Source organism: Lissotriton vulgaris, chromosome 3_1, assembly GCF_964263255.1.
Source record: "Lissotriton vulgaris chromosome 3_1, aLisVul1.2, whole genome shotgun sequence".
Classification (NCBI taxonomy): domain Eukaryota; kingdom Metazoa; phylum Chordata; class Amphibia; order Caudata; family Salamandridae; genus Lissotriton; species Lissotriton vulgaris.
In genome coordinates this window covers 1,807,976,111-1,808,003,385 of record NC_141689.1, presented here as the reverse complement: position 1 = coordinate 1,808,003,385, position 27,275 = coordinate 1,807,976,111, and the positions used below count along the sequence as shown (strand labels likewise).

Genomic DNA, 27,275 nt, shown 5'->3' with positions numbered 1-27,275 from the left:
AATAAAAACAAGGGTTTCACCCTTGGTGAAGGCAGATAGAGAGACTCAAGTAGGTCATGTGAGATGAGAAAATAATTAACTTATTTATAACGTTCTACTGTTCTACCAAATAGTTCTTAATGAGATATTTCAGACAGTCACATTATCTACTTGCATACAAAAATTCTTCTTCAAGAGGCCTCATCTCTTGTGCTATATTAAGATTGTTTTTGGGGCGAGCTCTGCGTGGTTTGCATGGCCTCTAATGAATCCAGATTTCTCACATGGGTGGAACCCCCTCTTTTTTAAGGCTTTTTGCACACTAACTGTTATGTTATGTTGAACATATTTGTACGTCTGGCATTTGTTGTGGCCTCTCCATGCAGTCACTTGAATTCATAAAGATGAAATTACAGGGCTAATGGAAATCAGACACATGCATTTGCAACGTCAGTCGTTCAGACGTTTCTCAAACGTCACTAAGACGTAGGTACCAATGGGCATCACCAGTGCAACCTTAAAGTTACAGTCTAGACATCAGTAATGCAAGCTTCACTCACTAGTCGAGCATGTACAACATGGCCACCCGCAGTGCAAGTTACCTTCCTTCACAAATCCTGCACAGTACATCTTCAGCACAGCAGGCATATCTCATTTTTATAAAAGCTCAGCATGGCATCTTTATTTGAGGCTTCTCTCGCTCATAGAAACATAGCAGTCTGAGTAGGTTTCTTATGGACATCAGCAATGCAAGGTGTCATCCCTCACAGAAAAGTAGCTGCATGGCATCAGCAATGTATGTGTCCTCCCCTCACAAAACAGACACGCCATATGCAATAGCTGTTCAAGCTTGCCTCAAAGGAGAGAATCTACAAGTGCATCAGCTTTGCAAGATTCCCTACCCAACAGAAAAAAGCCTAGGGAAAGCTAATAGGTCTTGCCTATGGGCGAGCTATTGGATTTGTCAGTCGGTTTGAGGTGATGAACGGAAGGGTGGGTGGAGAGCAGGACGGTAAAAAAAAGCAGTATGAAGTGACCAGCGTTGACCGCGTTATAGTAATTTTTTTTTCTTTTGTCTGTTGGGAGGAGTGAGAGGAAATGGACAAGGGATTAGCTGAAACAGGGACTGAGTAGGTGGAGAAAAAACAGGTACAGGGGGAGAAGGAACAGGAACTTAAGCTAATATCAGTGCTTTGGCCACCTCACAAAACTGCCTAGTTTCCCCCACTGTCGTATCGAATACAATGGCCATTCCACTGTCCCTTGCACCAAGACCGGCAACAGAAATCCCACTCAAGAGCATCCGAATCCTGCCAACAAAGATTTTATTGCTATGGCAGTTATGACATGTGGAGAAGCTAGGGGTCTGTACTTTAACCACTAGGGGGGATGAATGTGTAATAGAAGTAGAGGCAGAAAAAGACAGAGCCAAGTGTTACACAAGACAAAGGATCCAGGCTGTGGCAGTTGCGGCTGTGACATCAGTGGCTGCAAGAGCTTTCACATGCGTGTTGAAGCGCAGCCAGAAAAAGCGAGGGTTGAAGACATGTAGGGGTTGCACACACTGTCAAGACAAATACAAGATCAGACGATGATGTAATCCATAACTGAAGCAAACCTCTTCTTCCCTGAGAAGCTCTTCCTTAAAGTACAGGGAATGCACTCGAACAAACGGTTGTGCACCACACAAAATCACGTCTAAGACAGGCATTACCTCATAATCAGAACTGGATAACATAACAAAAGACAGGGAACAATGTGTCATTCATAAGTCTACATCTGGCCACATACATGCTTCTCTGGATAGAAAGCACCAATGGCAATAAGAAGAATGTGGCACTATGGGCAGAGATGCTGACTTCCGAACTGCGGAACCAAGTTCATGTCTCAGCATTGCCTCAACATCCTGTCGTCCTGAGCAAATCACTTAATCTCCCCTGCTCTACAAATAAAATGAATGGAACTGGTGCTCATGTAAAGCACCCCAATATCTTCCAGTCGGGTCGACTTAGTGCTATTTAAAAATGCAAAAAAAGAAGAAATAGTGCCCCAATCACAGCGGACGGGCACTAATTAAGTTAAATCAACTGCACTTGGTCCAGGCTCCACACAAAGATAGGGAAGTGATGCTATACACATGCCGCTGAATTAAAAGGCAGCAAAGAAGAGTGATATTGATCCCAATGAGTGGTAATTTTTTTTTTAGATACAACAGATCGTAGCTAAGCGACCTCCAGACTCAACATTTTTGGAATCAGCAATACAACTTTGTTCCCCTCTCGAAGATATTAACAGTGAAAATGTTCCATGCAAACAAGACAGATATTGCATGAGCTGTTGAAAGAGACTGTGAAAGATTAAAACAGAAAAAGCCAAGCGGATAGCGATAAACGAAGTGGGCAAACTTAAAGATAGACCTCATCATCTAGACCAAGACTTTCCATTGCGGGGAGGACATATCCAAGAGTCAACATTAAAATCAGCATGCATACTGGATGAGAGGTCAAGGGCTATGGAGATGGAGGGCTATGATAAAACTCCTGAACTGTAAAATAACAAGGTTGGGGAGAACATTGGGGAATGCTTTCTGCTGCTGTAGGTTCACAGCTTATTAATTTTATTTTATCCTAGAGTTACCAGCTATTGTGTTGGGGAATTGGAGTCAAAGCCGGCACCCTGCATGATCATATGTACTGTTCAGGTCTGGACTAGCATAAGGGAGAAGCCCACCAAAGGGGAGTGCCTGGGTGGCAATGCATAACAGCCAATTTCCTACAATCTGTAGGAAATTGGAGGAGTCACTTAAGAAAATTTACTTCAGCATTAGGAGCTTGAGCAAATTCTCCAGAAAAAAAGAAGCTGGAAGTACTGAACTTTCTGAGATCCATGAGGAGAGATCTATTGAAAAAAGATTACCATAGAATAAACTCCAAACACTTTTCACAGCCGTTCTTTTGCCTCTTCTGGATCAAAATATACAGGAGTGGTACTTCTGTGCAGCAGCACAATCCAAGGGCAAATCCTGAAGACACATGCAGATAAGGCGCTTAGGAGGCTGGGAGTAGTGACCCAAACAAATGGTCAGATTTATATTGTTGTGCCACTTTAAGCACCCATCAATAAACTAGAACCTTTCCTTAAAAACTGCATCGCAGCTTTTTGAGCTAGCTAAGGGGGAAATACTATTTGGTGGGGAACTAAACATGGCACTAGACCCAGCAAAACACTGGTCCCAGCATAGACACAATGGTGAACGGATGACTTCTATAGAATGTGCAGATTGATTATCAGAAGTTGGGTTGGTGTGTGATTGATAGCACTAAGTTATGGATGAAATAGATTATACATTTTATTGAGCAGTACACAAAACGTACGCATGACTAGACTATTATTTATTGTCTAATAAATCATTACACAAGTAGAGGATATAAATATTGGTAATATAGCCATTGCTGACCACATACCAATTGGCATTCACCTGCAATACCCTGCCGCCCGGAATACCAATCGAAATAGGCGGTGGTTTAACAAATTCCTGCTACAAGACTTGGTCATTAGAGCAGACCTAGGCAAAAAAAATCAAAAAAGATAATGATTCCCTGGGTGTATCTAACCACTTCTCTGAGATACTATAATGGTGATTTTGAGGAGTCATATCATCCCAGCAGCATCCTCCATAAGGAAAAATATGAAACCGGTGAGGACAGCACTAGAAGGGCAACGGATGGAGCTAGAATGACAACACAAGATGACAGGATCAACAAAAGACAGGTGTTAGCAGTGCCTGCTCAAGTGAAAGCGCTTGACTTTATTATGGGTAATAAGCTTTACTGTGTATCAAACAAAGATATTAATGAACTGGCAAGAAAGCTGGGAGGCTGCAAGCCTCACATTTAAAGGCAAAGATCGCATATGAAAGGCCACACACAGTCAAAGATACTAGGGGGCACATGGTAGTTGAAGATAAGGATATAAACTGCACATTCAGAGAGTTCTATACAACCTTATATAGAAGAGAAGAGACGGTGTCACAAGATATTTTCAAAGGATCTATGACAGAATTTCGACTACAAAAATATCGACCTACAAGAATATCGAGTCAACAATATCGAGGGCAAAAATATCGACATCCTATCTACAACATGGTAAGTACAAAAATATCGAAAAAATAATATCGTTGTAAAAACTATCGATGTTAAAAATATCGATTTTTTTTAATATATATAAATGTAAAAGTAAGTATATAACACTAATAAATAAAATATACATATTTAAAGGTATCTAATAATGTTTAAAATTAATAAATAAAACATATATATTAATAATACATTAATTAAATATATACAGTAAAGATATAATATATATGTACTGAACAATAAGTATTAATAATTAATTTACTAATTTCTAAATTAATGAAATCTATTCTAATTTACTAATACATGTACAAACATAAAACAATAACATACATAAAATGTAAGTAATATAAAAAATAAAATAAACATGTGATATTTTAACAATTAATTATATAAAGCGTTTGATAGCATAGGGATAAAATTACTATTCCCACTCCAGAGAGTGCAACAGTCGAGAAAACTGACCCTGAACCCAAAAACCACCCCTTTACCCACGAACTGAAAACTGACCCTGAACCCTAAAAATACCCCTTTACCCAAAAACTGAAAACTGACCCTGAACCCTAAAAATACCCCTTTACCCAAAAACTGAAAACTGACCCTGAACCCTAAAAATACCCCTTTACCCAAGAACTGAAAACTGACCCTAAACCCTAAAAATACCCCTTTACCCAAAAACTGAAAACTGACCCTGAACCCTAAAAATACCCCTTTACCCAAAAACTGAAAACTGACCCTGAACCCTAAAAATACCCCTTTACCCAAGAACTGAAAACTGACCCTGAACCCTAAAAATACCCCTTTACCCAAAAACTGAAAACTGACCCTGAACCCTAAAAATACCCCTTTACCCATGAACTGAAAACTGACCCTGAACCCTAAAAATACCCCTTTCCCCATGAACTGAAAACTGACCCTGAACCCTAAAAATACCCCTTTACCCATGAACTGAAAACTGACCCTGAACCCTAAAAATACCCCTTTACCCATGAACTGAAAACTGACCCTGAACCCTAAAAATACCCCTTTACCCAAAAACTGAAAACTGACCCTGAACCCTAAAAATACCCCTTTACCCATGAACTGAAAACTGACCCTGAACCCTAAAAATACCCCTTTACCCATGAACTGAAATCTGACCCTGAACACTAAAAATACCCTCTTACCCATGAACTGAAAACTGACTCTGAACCCTAAAAATACCCCTTTACCCAAAAACAGAAAACTGACCCTGAACCCTAAAAATACCCCTTTACCCATGAACTGAAAACTGACCCTGAACACTAAAAATACCCCTTTACCCATGAACTGAAAACTGACCCTGAACCCTAAAAATACCCCTTTACCCAAAAACTGAAAACTGACCCTGAACCCTAAAAATACCCCTTTACCCAAAAACTGAAAACTGACCCTAAACACTCAAAATACCCCTTTACCCAAAAACCCAAAAATGACCCTGAACCCTAAAAATACTCCTTAACCCAAAGTTAAATAATATTATTTAATTAGCAATTAATAATTAATTAACAATAACAATAAAGTAAATATATTAGCACATAAGCTGTAATTAATATAATTTAATAATTAATATCATTTTTCCCCAATTAATTAATTAACAGTAACTAAAAATTATATATATAAATAAATTACTCTAATAATGTAATTAACTAACTAATATTATTTAATTACCAATTAATTACTAATTTAAAATATGTACCAAATTATATTAATTAATTAACTAATTAATATTAATTATTTGCCAATTAATTAGTTATAAATATTTAAAAACATATATTAATTAATTAATTATTATTAAATTACTCCCCACCCTATTCCCCTATAAACCCACATCCCGCTACAGAAAATATATATCAATTAATCAATTAATTGTTTCCCAATTAATCAATATTAATTAGCAAATAATTATAATTAATTAATTAATCCTACTAATTATTAATCAACTTACCATAATTAAATTACTTCCCACCCTATTCCCCTATAAACCCACAACCCGCTCCGGTACTAAAACATCAAATTTCCTTATAAATTTCTATATTATTATAGAAAATGTATACACATATAATAGTAATTATTTTAAATACTTAAATTAAACATATAACACATACATAATAAAAAACTATAAAATAATACAAATATCGATATTAGTGTCATCGAAATTATTGACATCGATATATATGCTATCGATATTACTAACTTCGATATTACTTACATCGATATTAAGTATTTCGATATTACTTACCTTGGGTCGATATTCTGTCCTACGATATTCTTGCCTTCGATATTATGCTCCTTCGATATTTCAGACTCGATATTATGGTAGGTCGATATTTCCAACTCGATATTTTGACTGTCTACCATTTTCAAATATCCCCAAGAACACCTGAAATATAAAATCCCAAATGACTGAAAGACATAAAGGATGAAGCCATACAAGAGTCAGAGTTAGTGAGCATAATTCATAGACTGAAGCATGGCATAGCACCAGACCCGTTGGCTACATAGCTGCCTTTTATAAAAGAATGCGTTCTTCATTAGCGCCTTTACTCATTAAAATGTATAATAGCTTTGGAGATAAAGGAGAGCTAACCAACTCGATGAAATACCTCACCATAGAGCGTATTCCCAAGCCACTGAAAGATTTGACACTTTGCACCTCATAGAGGCCAATATTGACATTAAAATCTTTACCAGTATTTTGTCAGCATGCCTGGGTACTACCATGCCAAAATTGGTAAATCCTGATCAATCAAGATTCATACCTGGCAGGCAATGTAGTGAAAACATCAAGAAATTGCTGGAAAATATATAAAATGACCTATGTTAATGCAAAAATATACTTCTCTCATTGGATGCCGGGAGCGCGTTCAACCAGGTTGTCTAGTCTTGGATGCAACGGGCTCTTCAGATGGTGGGCTTTGGGCAGCACTTTTTGATGTGGGCCCTAGCAGGTTACCATTCTCCAAAGGTACACGAGCATCTGCTTTTTTTAATATAGAAAAGGGCACCAGGCAAGACTGTCCACTTCCCCCTCAATCTTTGTGCTCACTCTGGAGCCCGATCCAATGCTGGTAGGAAAGGACCAGATATAATAGGGACCAAGATTGGGCAAAAGGAATTTAAATTAGCAACGTTTGCAGGTAGTATTGTGGTTATGATCCAGAATCCAGTGAAGACGGTAGAACTGCTGGTAGATAAACTGGAAAATTTTAGACTAGTATCAGGGTTAAAAAATAATGTGGAAAAATCAAAGGCCTTGCTCACACTTCCAAAAATAGGACAATTGATAGACGGAATGGTGAACAAAGTCAAACACTCACCCCCCCCTACAGAGATCTGGGCCTAAATCCATCGTTTTCTTGCTCTCCACACCCCAGTTTGGACCCAGCCTTACACAAATCAGTCCTGACCCTCATCCCCATGGAAACAGTCCAGCCTGACCTGCCAGGCCAGGTTCTCTTTGGACCGGAAACAAGGATCTTAGGACCAGTTTCTGGGTATTACCCCTCCTCAGCCAGGATACCTTGAATCCAGTTGCATGGCGAGCACAGGACCCACGTCTTGGAATTCCCATCCCCACTTGGAGTGGCAAATGCAAAAAGAAAAATTGATGACCGGAATGTTGAACAATGTCAAACACTCACCCCCCAGTACAGACATCTGGGCCATAATCAATTGTTTTTTAGCTCTCCATGCCACCCCAGTTTGGACCCAGTCATATGCAAATCAGTCTTGACCCCGCTCCACATGGGAACAGTCTAGCCCAAACTGCCAGGTCAGGTCCTCCTGGACCAAACGAGCATCCTTGAACCGGTTTTGGCGTATTACCCTGATCAGCCAGGATAGCTTGAATTCACTGGCATGGCGAGCAATGGACCCACGTCTGAGCATACCCATCCCACTCGGGATGACAAATGCAAAAAGAACAATTTTGTTGTGGTCTTTTTTTGCTATGGTTTTTGCAGAACTGTATTGTTGGGGAAGCTGCCAGGGCCTCGCCAACATAAAAAAATATTGAATAAAAGTCAACAAATATTTTTGTCTCCTAAAGCACACATACCCATAGTAGTCTCTGGCAGTGAAATAAATTACTTAATGTTTGGATGTGCTCATTGTGAAATGGTAGAATGTTTTCATTCACAGTGAAGTTAGCCAATGGCTGAGGTGGCTGGCCCACTGGCCAATGCTGTATACTTTAGTTGGTGGCTGAAAAATGTAAATGATACAATGATAGACCAACAGATGGAGCGGGCTAGCTGAAAGCCCTATAAATAAGTATAACATGCATATAATTTTATTTCAAACTAAAAGATAATGACAGACCTAAAAAGTTGGCCATTCTGAAATATTCTTTAAAACAAGGTAAAACAACACCATTGCCAAGGAATACTGTACGCAGATCTCAAGTCAAGGCTGAAGTTATCTTTTTAATGCTTCATGAGGGTGGTTAAGCTAGGTAAGTTGATTCCTTTGATACTATTTAAGGGTTATGTCCTGTTTTGCTGCTACTAATAGACGAATATATGGTTCGACCGTTCATTCACCTACTTTCAGGCCGCTGGCAAGGAAATGGCAGGAGAAGGGATTCCTCAAGAGTGCAACTTGGAAACCGTAAAGTTGATAACTCAACATGCATTACCTAGTTGCCGTCCACTCTGTAATACACATAGTGCGCCTGCCACATATTACAGCAGCAATTCTCTTTAAAGGGACAAACTAGTACATAATTGTCAATTATCCAGATGGATTTATTGTTAACATAGTCAACCAGCAGCAATATGGCTTCAATGTCCTGTTCTGTGCCGGTTGGCTGTGTGAGCATCTTACACATTCCCTTGTATGACACAGCGGATCTGTTTCTCTTATGCCAGTGTTTTGGGATCTGATAGCAGTCAGTCTCTGTTCCACACAAAACAAAGATGCATAAAGTAGAGCTGATCTGGTCTAATGAGACAGTTTCTCAATTCATCAGTAAGGCTTGTGTGCAAGCAGCCTCCAAAGTTGATAAATTCCCACACTGCTTATTGACTCAGCTGCCAAGTGCTTATGCAGCAGGTGTTGCTTTCACGACCACCCTGCCAGTAACACAAACTGTTTAGCGATTGCATTGACCTCGCACCTATTAACAGCTATACAGGCTTCCACCAGGGAATCGTTTTCAAACAGGACGACATCTATCAACCTTGGGGGTCAAGGACAGATGTCACACGTGAGAAGTATATACTGCTGAAACCTTAAATTGCTATCAATGTTCCAGTGTTGTGCTAAATGCTCTGGAAAAATTCCCCAAAACCAGAGTTTTGCATTTTACAATAAAGTAAATCTGACAAATACTAAGGTTAATATTTAGCAAATAGTTTTGTCTTTACATAATCAGTAAACTGTGTTTTCTTTTTCTACCTGTTGACTCGGATACTGATGCAAGTCAAATAACATGGGCCCATGTGGTCCAAATGTATAACTTTTAGAAAGGCCGCTGACAGCACAGTGCTTTGCACAGTGAGTAGCATCTAGAATCATTACCCTGATGCTCTCAGATAAATAAGGCAATTCAGAGAGGGTCTGCCCACCAATTCCCCTGTAAGTGGGGTGTACAACTACTCACATCCGTAAATGAAGACAAGGAGGTAAAGTGTCACAATACGAATTAAGAAGTCCTTGTTTGGTTCATCGTTGATCTATGGGTCCCTTTTGCATCATACTGAGTACTTGTATGTGTAATATGTCTTATACGCTGTTTGTTGTAAATTTGGACTTAAAGAGTGCCATTGCTTTTTTTTTACTCAGATCTTTAATGCCAGAGGAATGTAAAAGGCCAATTTATCCAGCCGAGCCCCTAACATCTGACTGCTTACGGCAGTGCCGAAATGGACACTGCACGCCTACAGGAAAGTGCTGCTGTAACCAAGGTTGGGAAGGAGAATTCTGCCGAACTGGTTAGTATTACCTGTTCTTACATTAGTATCAATCTGCTCAGTTCTCTCAAAATTATGTTCTTCATTAAACAGAATGTATTTGAATGCATTGCAGTCAGTTTCAGATCATTTTAACGCAGTAAAGATGTGCATGTATTCCAGCATGATGACACTCGCAACAAACACTCATTTAGTGCTGCTTTATTGGCACTAAGCACAATTCACATTAAAGCATACAGATGTGAGTAATCTAAAAACGACTTCATAGTGGTCTAATTATAACCAGTAACAAAGTAGAGCAACAAGCTACTCCTATAAATCTCTGTACCCCGGATGTCTCTTCGTGTCAGTAAAATAAATATCAATCTTGGCTCTATGAAATCTCTCAACAACCAAAACATTGCAACTAAAATGTCTACAAGCAGGCATGTTATGCCATTCCCACTTTGACTCAAAACACAGTGCTTTCACAAGAGAACAGATAATGGAAGAAAGCTTATGGAAGAGAACATATTGCAATGCCAAGCTGTATAGACGCATATAAAATTAAAAGAAGTATGTCCTTTGTACAGTATATTACAAAGAGGAGTCGGATCTTGGAAGAACCATTCAGGGCATTCACTGTATCTCAAGCACATGTACCCATACCAGCTTTTACGATTATCAACTAAATACATCCAGATAGGACCATACAACTAAAATACAATGCATACAAACCTTTTTAAATATCACAAACGTTTCATAATGTTTATAAACTAGTTTACATTTTTTCCTACATGCATTGGCAAAACTAAAAATCACTCTCAGCCAAAGCATGCTAGACAATGTTCTGCATCATAGAGTAGGGCCACATTACGTAAAATGTGCACTGCGTCCCAAAAAAACCAGAACATTTTTGTTTGCTTTTTGTTACTTATGTGCTAGGTAATTGAAGAAAAAATCGCCATACCCTTTCATCTTACATAAAGATGTTTGCACCAGAGTAAAAAAAGGGAGTACTAATTATGATATTTAAATCACATTGCACATTTACTACATAGAAATCATGTTATGTGTCTTACATAGTTTCTGGTATAGAAAACCTGCTCCAGAAAAAAGAAAAACCATCAATGAAAAAGAAAGTTAAGTCATTTTGCTCAACTTGTGTTGCTTATCTAATCTGAAATGGAAAATTTGACATTTTCTCAAACCTAGTTCCATCCTTTTAAATCTTAACAGCAGAGAAACATGAATTTGCTTCCCTTTTAAGGGGAGCAAAATGTAATAAGCTAATTCAATGTTTTGCTCCAGTGGAAACATTTAGAAAAGCAGCAAATGTTGTACAAAATGTACTTGTTCTGTTTTTTTGCATTGGTGAAAAACTTTACTTAATGCTGCTTACTCTTGACATTGGTTTTTCTGTTTCCTACTTTCCACCCATGTGTGTTATGGATTAGTCCTGACTTTTGCATATTTTTTTTATGTTTCTTGTCCACAATGGTTACTGTGCACAAGCACAGTAGTATGGGTCATATAGAAAAAAGCTGCAACCTTTCAGTGCCAATGCCACCCTCAAAGTAAATGATAGCCATCCTATAAATTGGATGTGGAAATACTTAGAAGTTAAATTGTGCTTGCTTAATTTGCTCATTTATTGTGCCTGCACCACCTGGTGTGATCACTGTCAAATCCTTATTAACTTACAACTTTAAATCTCCTAAAATCTTATTTTTCTTTCCTAGCGACTGTAGTGTTTATGATGAAGGGAAAGGAGTTTTTGAATTTGTAAACCATGTGCAGGGTTTTATTGGAATAGTTTCCACCTTCCTCCTGCAGCATTCATAGAGAGTTCGACATTTACACGTGTTCCCTTTGCACGGATCACAAAGCACATGGGCAAAACAGTAACTTACACTCGCGTTGTGAAAAACATGAAGGGGGGGCAGGGCGTGGGAAGTTGTAATGCAAAGAGTAAAAGAACTATCCTTTCCAGCACACTTGTGAACAGACCAAAAAGGAAGCAGTTGATTTTATAAGCTGTGCATCGAACTCTATGAGACACAAAATCATTGAAAGTTCTTTAAAAAATAGCATTTATTTTGGGTCACTTGTTAACATACTAGTCTTACTTGGAAACTTCCCATGACTTTTGAACATGGACATGTCAGGACTATTCACAAAAATAAATTCAGCTGTAAAATAAAGTTTATGAACGAATTTACCTCAATTACAGCTGCTCGAAATGCATAAATGTATTCCTGGCAGGCATAACGCCTTTTACCTATGCAGAGATCATCATCTCCGCACCAATAAATCCTACTCAAGTGCTGAAATTAAGGGTGTTCCAAGGCATGTGCAGCTTTGGAGGTTTGTAGATGCCCACATATTATTTCGTGAGCTTTCACTAACTCCTTACATTCCCCTTTGGAGCCTGGAAAGGGTGAGATACACTTTCCAGCTAAAGCTGGTATAAATGAATGCACAAGGAGGAAAGGGAAATAAGTCAACCTCTTTTTTTGGTGAGGATGTAGGAGAAAGGGGTTCTGCACAAAGATAAATATTTCTCAGCAGGAAAAAAAAATCCAAAATGGTCTACTTAGGGCCCGAATTGGAGTTTGGCAGATGGTCACTGCGTCACAAACGTGACTGACATCCAGTCCGCCTAAATGCTGGTATCATTGATATAATTCACTTTTAATAAGGCGGAATGAATATATATCGCGACCCAGTAACCTGTCTACCAAATTCTGAACCAGGCCTCTGGTGTAATCCATACTCAAATAAAAGTATTGTGTTAAGGAAGGAGTTTAAAACTGTTGATTCCAACATTAAGCTGGTTGTAGCAAAAACTAGTTCCCGTGTGTTTTTTTTACTCGAAATTACTTTTAAGCATGACAGCGTCACTGCTGCAGCACGAACATGTACAGTGCGTGCCAGCCTGGTGTCTGTGGTGCAGTGCTGTATGTAGTCCATGATGCATCTGCTTCTCTTCCAAAATCAGAGAAAGTTGGTAATTCCGAGCTCAACGACCAGCACATTTGCTGTTTCTAACAAGTTGCATATTTTAACTCGGGATCACGAGAAGATACGTGCACTCCTGCAGTCTCCCTTGAGGGGAAGACTTTTCCATCAGTCATCTGTTGACACCCAGGGTAAAGGGCCGTGCACTGTCAGATGCTGGCTCCTTTTAAACGACAGTGTGCTCGGATCGTCGTGCCTTCGAGGCACTTCTCTCAGTAACCCCCGATGGACACAACTCTGCGACCTCATTAAAGGCTCGGCTTTGTGGCGCTCTGCAGGCGCTCTCGTAGCCAGAAGCTTGCAGCAGGTCCGGTGGTGTGCATGGGTGAGCTGACAGGCCCAGACAGGCGCGGGTCAAAGTTCACGGCAGATCCTTATCCCTAATGGCAGAAACAATGGGAAAGATGACACCTTCAGCCTCCAGCACAGCCTTTAATCTGTTAGGCAGAAGCAGTCAGCACTTTGTTTGTCGGATACGCTCAGAATAAGCCCTGCTTTTGCTGTTGACTAGTCTTTCCGATGAATAACTTTTCAAAGTCAGCAGTCATTTTAGCATGCCCAGTTTGCCGCATGAATGTTGTGAGCGTCTTTGTGACAGTTCTAAACGAGCATGCATGGAGTCGGTGAGGATAAAAAGGTTTTTTTTGTGCTCATCTATAAAAGGCTCAGAGCAGCATGAGCATCACTCAGATGACCCTTTCATGGCCAGCCCCCCTGGATATAAATATTTCTACTGAATATGATCATATGCTGGGCGTGAGCCTCATCGTATCTGCTAATGTCCTTCCCATGCTGAGTTTAGGAGGTATTGGCCGTGATTTGTGGGAGTTTGATGATGTCCCATCAACAGTAACATGTGCCAGAGAACTGTAACACTGTTGAAGCTGAATAACAATATTTTGACTGTTTATAGAGGATTTCTCTAGATTTGTTGAGAGAAGCATACTTCATTTTCCATGATATCTCTCTTAAAGCTGAAAATGAAATATGTCCTTCCTTCTGTTTGGAGACAAGTGGTTCGATTTCTGGTTACTTGTGTTTGTTTCCCTGTGCCTGTGTGTTGTCTGGTTAACTGTGAATGTGAATACTTCCAGTTTGCCAATGTTGTTGTAGCCTCCTCTCCATTAGAGATGAGCAGTGGATCGGGTAACTTGTCTTCTTATTTTTATTTTGAGTGATTTCAGCTGTTGGTGGTGATTGGGAAACTCGAGAGGAAAGTCTGTAATCTGCAGATCACTAGTTATTCCTCTTCATACTCCTGCCCCCAGTTTCCAATAAGCTACATCACTCTTCTGAATGAGGATGGAAGATTAAGTGGATTGTTCTTGAGGCAATCTCTTCACAAAAAGCTAAAATCCTTTTGATCGCCTAGGGGTGGATTCCCTGGGTGTCTCTGGATCAGGAAGTGTTTCTTCCTCAGAGGGGAAGGAGGAGTGCATTACTAAAGACGTGCTTTCCTCTGTGTTATCTCATATAAGAGACAATTTGGGTTTTCCAAATCTTAATACCTCATGTAACGCTGCAGATATAATGTTGAGACTCCAGAGGGCTCCTCATTTGGGTCTTCCAGTTTGTCCTCATGTAGGGGATGTTGTTTCGCATGAAAGGAAAGACCCAGAAAGGACTGGTCTTCGCAGATGTATGCCAATACTCCACCCCCTTATCTAACAAGGAGTCTAAACTTCTGGATTCAGGGACTGTTAATTCTCTGGCAGGCAGTCTTGTCTGTCGCATATTGATGCATAAGAGGGCATTCTGAAGGATGCCACATATAAATATGTGGATTTAGCCTTTAGGAAAATATATTCAGGGACTCATTTAGCATTGAGGGCTGTGATTTATGGGGCATATTCAACTCAATCCTCTTTTCAACACTGTTAAGGAGGGAACCAGATGTCCTGCACTGTTGGAGGGATTAGTACATCAAATTAAGCTCCTTTCTCAATAACTTTTAATGTTGTTCAGGCTTCCAATATGTGAGGAGCAACTGCTGTGGCAGCAAGAGGAATCTGTTGAAGGACAATTGACATACACATTGCTTTGTGTATGCTTTCCCAAGGTGTTTGTCTCTTTGATTCAGAATCAGATGGTATGTTATGCCACCTCTTCAAGGGGAAAAACACTCATCCTTCTTCATGCATCAACAATCCTCATCTGGAGCAGTTTCTGGTAAATCCTGACTACACTAACTGTCTAGAAGAAAACAACATTCTCGCTCCCATAAAGAGAAAGGGAAGAACTTTGCCGGACAATCATCTAAAAAATAAAGATCTAGTTCACTGGGAAAACAACAAATCCTGCCTATACTCGGTCTGCCTCGCCTATCTGGTCAGAGGTCAAACCCATTACTTCACGGGAGAAATCAGCTTTTGGTGCATGGGTGCCTCGGATTGTTTGGGTGGGCTATTGTATTACATTTGCAATACACCACAGCCAAGATGCAGTTGCATACAGAAGCCTTCTCTATGGGCCGGCAGTCACTTCTGAACAAGAAAGTGACAACCCCAATCCCAAGAGAAGAGATTAGGCTACTGTATCATCTTCCTGGTGCCCAAGATGACAGGGGGTTAAAAGGTTGTAAAAGACTAAAATTAGGTAAACCCTTGGTTAAAAAATTCTCCTTTGAAGATGAAAGCACTTTAGTAGATAAATCCCTTGGTGTCAACAGCTCACAAAAGGATAGGTTGATCTGATGGATGCATATTTCCATGTGCTAGTGGCCCAGGAACATAAAAACATTTACATTTTACGTCCAAAAGCGATCCTGCATATGGATTACCCATGGTCAGATAGTGACATAGCTGCATCTCCAGGGTTGGCTAACATTCTCGCATCTTGCTAGTGCATAATTTGTGCCAACATTTGCCAGCGCCCAGCACCAGCATTTATTTATTAACGTAGTACATATTTCAGACAGCTTACCACATGGTGGTGCTGTTAGACCGGTCTCTTTCTAAAAGAACACAGAAGCAGATTGTTTAACAATCCCATATGTCAATACAATTAATAATAATGTCAAAATGTCTAGACCATTCTCATACCATGTCATCACCTGGTAGAGTCCAAAATGTCACATTTGTAGAAGTGTCATGGTTATTAGGTGGCATTAATTACTGGAATTTGGCAGCTTAATCTGAGCCTTCAAGTGGTGCAAGCTGCAGTGGCTTCCTGAGGAACATCTTTGGCCCCGGCGCTTACAAACTAAGCCATAAATGACTGGGTACTGCTTGGTTACTACATGTATCATAAATAGAGAAGACTCTAGAGCTGGAGGCAGTAAGATAATATGTTTCCCAGCACCGATTTCTACTCGACCTCCCAAAGTGTCAGCTAGTTCCCAGGCAGAATTTGATCTTTACTGGTCACAGTTCAGAACTGACCTGAATGTTGTGATCCTTCCAGAAACCAGAGCAATAGAAATCTGTTGGATTTGAAGAAGGTCCTTGTCAGAATGTGGCTTCAGGAGCAAGGTCATATGGCTCCATCAGTGTTCACAGTTCCATGCGCCCATATCCTATCAACTAGTACACCACCTTCTGGGTCTTCTCTTAGTCACTGCAGTTCTGACTGAATCCCACTGTATTTTCCAAGTATCTGCTGATGCCCTTGGAACCTCCCATAATTCTGACAACAAATGCCAGTTTGGCAGGCTTGGAGACCATGATGGGGATCTGCTCTACTCAGGTATGTTGGTCCCTCACATAGAGTCTATGATCCTTAAAGAGGAGAGAGTGAAATACAGTTTTTAGAGCTGTGCTTCTATATCAAAAGCAGATACAGATGTGTTATGTCCTGGTGAGATCAGGCAACATAGTCACTGTGGCATATGTGGATTTCCAAGAAGAAAATGGCTCCTGGTCTCTAGGCATGATTGCTCTTCATTTGAAGCAGAGAAACACATTTTGACCTCCACAGTGGTGTATATCAGAGGTCTGAACAATGTTCAGGCAGATCTGCTGTGCAATTTCTTACCCTTCTCCAAGGATCTTTCTCCGTTCAAGGATGTGTTCAAGGAGATATACAGGAGGTTTGGGACCCAATGTCTCAACCTATTTGCCTCAAAGCATTCCATAAGTGCTTTCCTTTTTCTACCACAGTCCAGTTTCAGATGCTTGAGGAATAGCTGCCTTGACAGTGAAATGACCCAAACCTATTTGTGCCTTCTCACCTATCCCACTTATTTCCACATTGTCAGCTCAAATCCCGAAAGTGGAAAGAGAAGTGATTGCTGTAGTTCTTATCTTGCCTCGCAGTATTTGGTTTCCCCTTCTCAAAAACCTACCAATTCTTCCTCTTTGGCCATTCTTCATATTCCCTTCTCTCTTTCTCCCTTGGAGTCTCATGACTAGGCCAGACTGTCCCTGTCGGAAAGGAAGTTGAGAGGAGAGATCTACAGAAGGAAGGGGAAACATCTCACGTAGCTGTGGCTATCCAGCAGTGTCATTTACCTTTGACTTTTACTCACTATTTTTCCATAATTGACTGTTCCTTTCCTTCTGTTCTCAAATTTTTGTGGGAAGGGTTTGGCCTTGATCTTTCTTTCTCAACATTAAGAGTGCAAGGGACAGCCATTAAAGCTCTTAGGAATTCCTAGAGTCATTTAAGGATGAGAAAGAGTTTACTTCCTATTTCTAAAAGGAACATTTCTCCAGCCCATCTTTCAGTAAGGACTCTGGCTCCCCCTTAGGATTTGCTTTGGCTTTTAAAATATCCATATGAACCTTTTTGCTCTACAGATATGAAGTTCCTGACTATGAAAGTAACCTTCCTGGTGGCTATAACCTCAGCAAGAAGGAGTTTGGGAATTGAGGGCCTTCTTGTGTCATGATTCACCCGTTTTTTTTGTTTACTAAAATTGCTTCTTCTTTCACAAAAAGAAGGAGGTGGTATCACCTGTATTTTTACCTCTTCTGCCTCTCAAGAAGTGGAATTGTTACACCTACCTGATGTTGACATGGAAAGATCATATCCTTTTTGTGAGTGTTATCTCTTGTTTGTCAAGTTAAGGGACGCAGGTCAGAGTAAGAAGACTTCCTCTTTGCCTAGAAGTATATAGATTAGATTCACTGTTGCTCTAGCTAACGTTTCTCTTCAGGAAGGTACTCAAACGAAATTAAACAGAGATAGAGGGCCTAGCCAAAATCTGTAGTTGTCCGATTCATATTACTAACTGTGCGGAACTCCAAGAGATGAATACGGATGCTAACGGTTCCTGATCAATGGCTGCTCACGCTGTTATGACTGAGCATAGTAAAAACTCCATATGACATTTTTCCATTGTTTCAATCTTGCTAAAGCATATCAAAAGATGAACCAGGACAAAGGACCAGAAAACAGAATCCACTGGACATGCTTTTTTCCATGATGATAGATGTGGCTCCACGATCACCACATCTGCAGACTCTGAGTATGGAGGGCCAGACAGAGTATCTGGTGGAGAGTAGTGTACAGGGCACTGAGTCAGTTGCTGGTTTAGAAAGACTTGAGAATACAGATGAGAAGATCCTTGCAATTTTGCAAGTTGTTTTGGGAGTAACTGTGCAAATGATACAGCATCAGATGGATATTGCAGTCTAGGTCAAGGAGCATTTACATAAGATGGATGATAAAATGACTCAGACGTTGGATATGGTTGAGGAAATTGAGCAATGTATCTTACACTGTGAAGATAAACTGCTTAAAGATAAGCATTGATAAGGACAAACATACTTTGAGAGTGCTCCAAAGTTCTTACAAAGACGCACAAAGAGTACCTTCACAGATTGTGTCTTGTGCTAAATATCCCAGAATAATTCTGGTTAATTTTTCTGATTATAGGGTCACAGAATTGATACTTTCCAAAGTAATTGGAGAAAATTGAAGTTCAAAAAGCTTATTCCTTTCTAATTTTCTCAGACATGACTGTGGAAACTGCCTGAAGTCGCAGGGAGTTTAAAAATATTTTATTGCAGTTTCGTAGAGTTGGTGTCAAAGCTTCCATAGTGAAACCAGCCAATTTAAAGGTTCTCCATAATGGGCAATTTTGTCGGTTCATATTGGTTTAAAAAGCATAGGCTTTTATGAATGACGTTAGTCACCCCTGTGTTTGATGATTATGTTACAAACGGACTCGAAGGCCTAAAGAATGAGGGAGAGGAGATAAACCGGGAACACAGGCAGAAAAGTTTTGAGTCATGCTGCACATTGATGCACAAGGATGTCCTGTTCTGGGGTTGGAGCAGGGACAACCTGTAATAACACACTGGGTGAGGGGTATAAGCATTTAAAAACAGGGTGATATAAGTTTCATGATGTTTTCTATATTGAGTTATTATAAGAGTTAGGCAAATCTGGATTTATCGCATGTGGTTGAGGCACTTATTATTTTTGTATTTTTGCACACTCAAACAATATGCATATTTGTACACTCACACTCTTATTCGATAATAACCATAACCTGATGTATGCAGACCAGTTTGTCTGGAGAAGTGCTTTCTTTGATGCACTTTATAAATTATTTAAGAGGCAAGCTCCTAGTACTGTATAACAATTGCTCTGATCTTAAGGCCTAGATGTAGGTAATAGCAATTTACCGAATGGTAAATACCGAATTTTACAGATTCGGTATTCACTATTCGGTAATTGCTATGTAGGTAAAGTAATCTGTAAAAATACCGAATCTGTATGAATCGGTAATTACCGATTCTGTAATTACAGAATCGGTATTTGCCATTGATTCCTATGGGCCTTGAAGCCCATAGGAATCAATGGCAAATACCGATTCTGTAATTACAGAATCAGTAAAATTACCGATTTTGCAAGGGTGACAGGGTGTCACTTTGACACCCTGTTGCACCCCTGTTTCTGGCTTGTGTGCCATTTGACACACAGACATGCCCTTAGGGCATGTCTGTGTGCCACATGGCACAGGTGCACATGCACAGATGTGCATGTACACTGGAATTCGTTATTTACCATGGAATAGTATTCCATGGTAAATAACGATTCGGTAAGGGCCTGTGGCACTGATTACAGTGCCACCTACATCTTGATTTACAGAATCGGTAAATTTACCGATTCGGTATTTTACCGATTCTGTATATTTACCGAATCGGTAAATATACCGATTCTGTAAATAAAATGCCCCCTACATCTCAAAAGCCAAATACCGGTCGGAAACGGCCGAAATCGGCCGTTTCCGACCGGTATTAAGGCTCCTACATCTGGCCCTAAATTACTTAGAGATCACCAACTGTTTTTGTGATGAGGTTTGAGATGAGGTTTGGAAGTACTTAGTAGCAATCTTTAGGTCTGCTTGCATTGAATGGTTAGAGTGTATTAGATAGTTGGGGAATGTAATTCTACAAATGGTAAAGGAAAGAAGAATGTAGCATTTTATAACAATGGACCATCATATTTCTATAAAGGATTATATCATTTTTGTGGCATTAGATAATTTATTAAAATTCTAATAGAAGATAAATGTGCTCAACAATAGAAATAAATTACAGGCTATTGAAATATGGGTTCTAAAACATAGCCTAGCTGTCATTCATTTACAGGTGACCCGATTTCCAAATGTAGACTTTTAAAGTTTGTTATGTTTAATAAATAGTCAAGTTTTGAAAGTTATTCTTCAAAGGGGATGGCCCATAGAGGGCTAGCCAAATGATAGGCAAAAGGTCTGCAGGCTGAAATACATAGTTGGCAAACTGATTAAGAAGGTCGATGGGCCTGGTCACTTGCACTATTGACTGTGAATTAATGACGTTGCTACTGTACACATCTCATAGAAGATAATCCGGACACATTAATATATCTTTACAATAACTTTTACCACTATGTGGCAAGATAATTCTTGGGGTGAGTTAAATTTTAAGCAGCAGCCAGATTTAGATTCTACAATGCCCTGTCGAAGGCAGAACAAAAAAGAGCAAAGGGTCTGGCTTTATATCAGAAGGGCTTAGATTTGATAGATCCATAGAGATCTAGGTTTTTGGATAAAAAGGAATATAAATGCCTCTCAGGAAGGCATAAATCAGCAACACGTATTGATGTTTAAAAAAAATATTATTGTTTTTTTTAATTTATGCAACTTTTGGGTTTTCTGAACAGCTTCCCAGATCACTCAGCATTAGAATTGACTATAGCAGACATTAAGAAGCCCCATTCCACTAAGAAATGGAAATTTTAATAACATGCATTTAGAAGAAAAGCTATTGGTCTCAGATCAGATCATTGAGTTGTTTTCTCAGAATAGACAGACAGCTAGAGGGTCATTATCATGGCGGACGGACCCCCGGGAAACGGGACCGCCCGCTGAGGGTGTGGCGGTCCCGCACTCCCAATTACTATGCGCCCGCCACACTGGCGGGTGCATGGCACATGTGTGACATTGCGACGGGAATAGCTAAAAGCATTGGCCGCCGCAATGCCACAAAGACAGGTAGTGCCTTTCAATGCACAACGTGACAAGCACTGCGCGGTGCCTGCCACACTGTACATTGAAATGCAGGGGGGGTACCATAGGTACCGCCATGTGCACCCCCAAACCCCCAGAGTCCCTGGGGGCCCACAACGGGCCCCCGCATGCAAACTCCGCATGCCTTTCCGTGGCGGCATTGAAATGCATGTTCTTGCTCACATTGTAATATGGCTGGCGGTGTCTAACTGACACCGCCACCATATTGAACCCTTTTCCGCCCGGTCGACATTGTAATATGGAAGGGGGGTCTTTGCAGCAAGGATGGCGGACGGATTGCCATCCTAATGGTGCCCCCAGTGTTGCTTTGGTCTTATATTACTTCAGTACAACGTTGAGAGCACAGATAATAGCTTGGAGCATTGCTGAAAGAGGAAGATACATTAAAAAAACTTGGGAAAACAGGTTAAACAAGCTTATGATGAATATCCAAATTATAAAAGATATTTAAATAGAGAAGACGAAACAAGACCATGTGAACATTATTACGGCGAAGTATTTTAAAGCATGCAACAAACTTAAAAAAAAAACTATGAAGAAAACAGGTTCTCAGGGAATGTTGTCACTTGGCAGACCTAAGAGAAATGCACACAAATAAATATTAAGATGTTATACTCTCCAGAAACAAAATCTAGGATCACAGATAGAGATGTAATAAAGAACAGTTTTTGGATTGTTGTAAAATCATTTATTATAGTTGTCAGAAAATGCATCTAGTAAATTGACTGACTAGTCCTGCAGGATATTAAAACATACTATTTTGTTACTTTTGTACGTATATCCTCAAGGTACAAAAATATGCTGCATAAAAAATTTAAAAACAATTTGATGGTTGTAATTCTTAAGGGAAATAAGAATGACAACATTATTAGGTTTGTAAAATCACTAAGGAGAGTTTGATAAAAGTTGTTGCAAAGTTTTTTTTTTAAAGAAAAGAACAGTTTTAAAAGTATATTGCTGCTACTCTATTTCAGGATATAAACACAAAAGATAAGTTACTCTTAGATAAAGTAACACTAGCTAGAGGGCAAATTAAAGTTTTTTATTATCAACTGTCAGAATTTTCAACTAATGGACAATGGAGATCTTGGTCAAGTCTATAATCATCGATAAATAAATTCAACAGATGGCTGTTGGTCTTGCAATATAATACATACTTTTTTTGTTCAGTATGGACCCTACTCTTATGAGTTTGAATTCAGATTTGATTAAGGATTTATTATAGAATTCAAATGTGAGATCTATTGGTCTTAGAAGATTTATTTGGTTGTTCTAAAAGAAACAGTTTTTTTTACTAGAGTCTCTGGAAAATGGGGGAGCAAGGAAAATGTTATAATGACACCTAATACACGAAATAAAGTTAATGGGCCCGATTCACAGAACTAATTTAAGACAAAATCCTAAACCTACAACTTTGGGTATTAACAGAAGGCATTTAGTAGTCTTAAATTAGGATTTTGTCTTAAATTAGGACTTTGTCTTAAATTAGGATTTTGTCCTAAATTAGGATTTTGTCTTAAATTAGGATTTTTTTCCTAAATTAGGATTTTGTCTTAAATTAGGATTTTGTCCTAAATTAGGATTGTGTCCTAAATTAGGATTTTGTCTCAAGTTAAGATTTTGTCCTAAATTAGGATTTTGTCTTAAGTTAAACTTAAGTTTAACTTAAGTTTATCTTAAATTTAATTTAAGACAAAATCCTAATTTAGGACAAAATCCTAATTTAAGACAAAATCCTAATTTAGGACAAAATCCTAATTTAGGACAAAATCCTAATTTAAGACAAAATACTAATTTAGGACAAAATCCTAACTTAAGACAAAATCCTAATTTAGGACAAAATCCTAATTTAAGACAAAATCCTAATTTAGGACAAAATTGTAATTTAAGAAAAAATCCAAATTTAAGACTACTAAATGCCTTCTGTGAATACCAAAAGAGGTAAGTTTAGGATTTTGTTGTTAGTTAGTTCTGTGAATCGGCCCCAACAAGATTAATTATCAGTTTTAAGGGGTGCCAACTATTGTGTGATGCAGATTTAAGCAAAATGGCTAATTTATCTTACTCCCATGTATTAAATCAGATTAACCCTGAACTTGGGATGCCCCTGGGTAAGCTACAAGCTTAACACATGCCTTTTCATTCATTCATTCAACTTTCAGCCAGTTGTTTTAGATGTGATTCAGTTGAAAAGGGAAATTGGTCCCCCACTATAGTGTGGTGTTCTAGGTTATACCTTTATTGGAAAGCAGACTTTAAATATTATGAAAATAAATTAGATATGAAATTATCGTGTGACCCTGGAATAATTTACTTGGGTATACATCTTCAGTGTGATTATTAAACAAGTGCAGTAAGGTGATAAATATCACTGTGCTAGTAGCCCAATCACTAATATTGTAAAAATGGAATCGTAATTTAATTCTAACATTTCAGGAATGCCCGCCAAAATGCAGTCAAACGCAGAGAACAGCTGTATGTGGCTCTATTAGGAGCAACACAAAAAGTTGTCAGGCTGTGGGAGAAATATATTTAAAAACCATTACAATAGGATGATTTTTTTTCTATTTATTAAGTATATCATTATATATATATATATATATATATATATATATATATATATATATATATATATATATATATATATATATATATATATATCTCGGAAACAAGAAACCACGCGGCACACATCTTGGCAGTAGTTATTTTCATTTATTTCAGGTCTAGCGCAAAACTCCTACGCGCTTTGAACAAACGTTCTTGATCACGGCAGTGTTCTACATTAGTCCCTTTTCAATTTCCACATGTTATACTCTTACTCTTTCCGTTTACAGAGTGGTGCATTTTGGGCCATGTAGTTTCATCAACATTATATTGTTACATCGCATTCTCATTTTATTTCGTTTTTAAAGGGAGTTGCAGTGGGGAAGCTTATCATGAAGTGATGCACTTTCTCACGTATTGTCCTTTAGTAGGATATTTATTACTTGTTTCACGGAAGAACATAAAGAAATCCCGTGAATGATACTATTAAGTACGAGTGCCTTTCACTGAATGATATCGCATTTGTTCCTCGGGCTGAGTGCCCTTTACCCCACTTTTTACCCTTATGCTATTCATTATTCTTGGCCATTGTTTCATTCTATACATTTCGCTACAATCTATGCAGGAGTTTCTGCCCAGTCCAAACAGCACATACTATATTGTCCTCTGAATTTCAATAAGATTATGCATTAATCACTGAGAGTTGACGCATTATGAGATTTTAAACTATAAAGACAACAAAAACAGAGATTGATTTATGGCACCAAAATACTGTACCAACATTGCAGTGATATAAGGCAGAATGATGGGGCTGCCCTCCAGAATGCGACAAAGGGCCCCTTATATGCCCATTTCTCACAGATAATCGTAGGTCTTGGGCTGAATAGGGTCATCCTCCAAACGTACTGGGTCCTAAATATTATTATAATAATATTTCCAATTTGTAAAGTGCGAAAATCTCACTCCCTTAAGGGTTTCAGGACACTGAGGGCCATCAGTGAGATTTAGTGAGCTATTGCCCAGAGTCACATTATGCTGAGCTGAGACTGAGGTTGAACCGTAAGCCCTGTGATTCCGGAGTCAGCCACTCAGGCCACTGCATCACACCTCTCCGACCATATTGTTTACATAAATATCACCCATTGAAGTTAATAACAGAACATCTACACCCAGCGGGACAATTTGTTTGCAAGTTATATATGGGATATAATATTTCTGTTAGACAATATGTTTACTAATGATAATTCTAATATAAAGCCTCCTTGGAGCGTCCAATTGCTGTACATCATAGGCATTGGTACTAGTCCTCCAAAGGGAATGGACCTCATTTTAACACTGGAAGAAGGATGAATGTTGAGTGATTATGCTGGGATCAGAATCTATGATTTGCAGGTTTCATGCAGCTGATAATTACTTTAAGGAGTTATGTCATAAGCGCACACAAAATAACAAGTGTGAGTTCCATAGCCAAGCAAAATCTTTTTTTACTTTTGGGCCAAACGCATGCTTATTGAGTTTCTAAGTAAATTATTTTGTTATAAAAAGTAAAGTTCCCTGAACTGAAAAGAGTAACTCCAATGTATTTTTCTTTCTCAGCCAAATGCGAACCAGTGTGCCGCCATGGAGGTGTCTGTGTCAGACCCAATAAATGTTTGTGTAAAAAAGGATATTTGGGCCAACAGTGTGAACAAGTGGACAGAAACATCAGGAGAGTGGCACGGGCAGGTATTCTTGATCAGATCATAGATGTAACATCCTACTTGCTGGATCTAACCACCTACATTGTATAGTTCTTGGAAACCTCATATTTGGATATACAGCATATTCAATGGGCATTTATTCTGAAACATCCCTTTTAAGACTTTATCTTTCTACAACTCCTGTGATTCCAGTTAACTTTATTAATTTAAATGTAGTTTCTAGGGAAATTATATATATATATATATATGTGCATACACACACTTACCACAAGTGTCTTTCACGGAATCATGCTAGATGTTATTTTTCTTATGGGTCACTTTGCAGTTTACGGCGAATCCAGTGTAAACGGCATCCTTGACGCAGGGCCGATGACATCATAAAGGATTATTTGCCATCAAGAATGCCGAATGGTTAAAACTGAGCCACAGCATTCACACACTCTCCTAAGACATTGCAGTATAATCTGCAGGATGGACAGACGACCCAGTTTCTTCTGAAGGAAAGCTTGGCCAGATCCTCAAACGTGTTCCAGAACTCTTATGTGCATTAAAAAAAAAAATAAGCTTCAATTTCTTAACATACAGTCGCAGAGATTGTTCCCGCCATCTCCTAGTGCACCAAGCTCACTTCCGATAAGGAGCTCATGGAGTCATACCATCTTAAGATGAAGAACTTCAGGACTTCTTGTTCAGGCACACTTCTGAAACTGTCATCATGGATTCTCCGTCCCCCAGGTGATGGCATATGGTTGTGGTTAAACAATAGGCACTGAGTTCATGCTACCTATTTATTTTGTGTTTTGTTTCTGTAACCTAGTCAAGTCTTGCTTTCTTTGACCCACAAAAGTGACATTTTCACCATCTAAATGGAGCAAAAGGAAAGTAATTGAGCTGTTTTATGTGCAGCTTATTAATTTCAAAATTTTATAATTTGATCTTGTTCAAGATGGCCTAAAGAGCAGAAAAGAGCAAAATGTTGTGAGACGCCCCTGTATGAAGTGTCATCCACTACCCAAGGACCGAGCCCGGCCTGTAAGCTTCAGTAGAAGACCTTTTGGATGTTACACTGCAGAAGAAACTATACTGAAAACACACCATTATTTCATGCCAGGCCAGCACTGTAAGACTTACAACGAACACAGCTGTATGAAACTTTAAACGTGCTTCTCTTTCAGATCTACAGGAACGTGGAGTATTTCTCATGAAGAAAGGTCTTCCATTTCTTGTGTAAGTGCCATGAGTTTCCTTTCATCACTAGGAATGCATTGCTTCTGCACGTCAGTCATAAAGCACCCGCCAGCCAGAGTGAAGCAGACGCGGCGGGCTCTCCACAGACACCAGCGGAGCTTTGTTTACAAGGCAGCCAATCAGGCCCATTTTAATGTACCCGCATTATGCGACCTGTACACAACACGGTGGGGATACCTGTTTGTTCAGTGTATGTCTGTCCTCCTCAGAACAAAGGCCTTTTTGAACTGATGCGTACTTCCCAAGAACCAAAAAGCGGGCTGTGAGCACAGTGTTG

The 27,275-nt window shown here is 39.2% G+C and overlaps 1 protein-coding gene across 2 annotated transcripts in view; it reads left to right on the top strand.

Moving 5' to 3' along the window:
* Positions 1 to 26,299, top strand: part of HHIP (hedgehog interacting protein) — a 234,793-nt gene extending 208,494 nt beyond the window's left edge. Inside the window, exons 12-14 of one of the 2 annotated variants that reach the window (XM_086962253.1) lie at positions 9,918 to 10,066; positions 25,647 to 25,775; positions 26,076 to 26,299. In XM_086962253.1, coding sequence (XP_086818379.1) covers positions 9,918 to 10,066; positions 25,647 to 25,775; positions 26,076 to 26,131 — 334 coding nt within the window. In that variant the 3' untranslated portion in view covers positions 26,132 to 26,299. Of the gene's footprint in view, positions 1 to 9,917; positions 10,067 to 25,646; positions 25,983 to 26,075 lie in introns of those variants that run through there. The other variant, XM_086962252.1, reaches the window with a different exon arrangement.
* Positions 26,300 to 27,275: the final 976 nt, after the last annotated feature.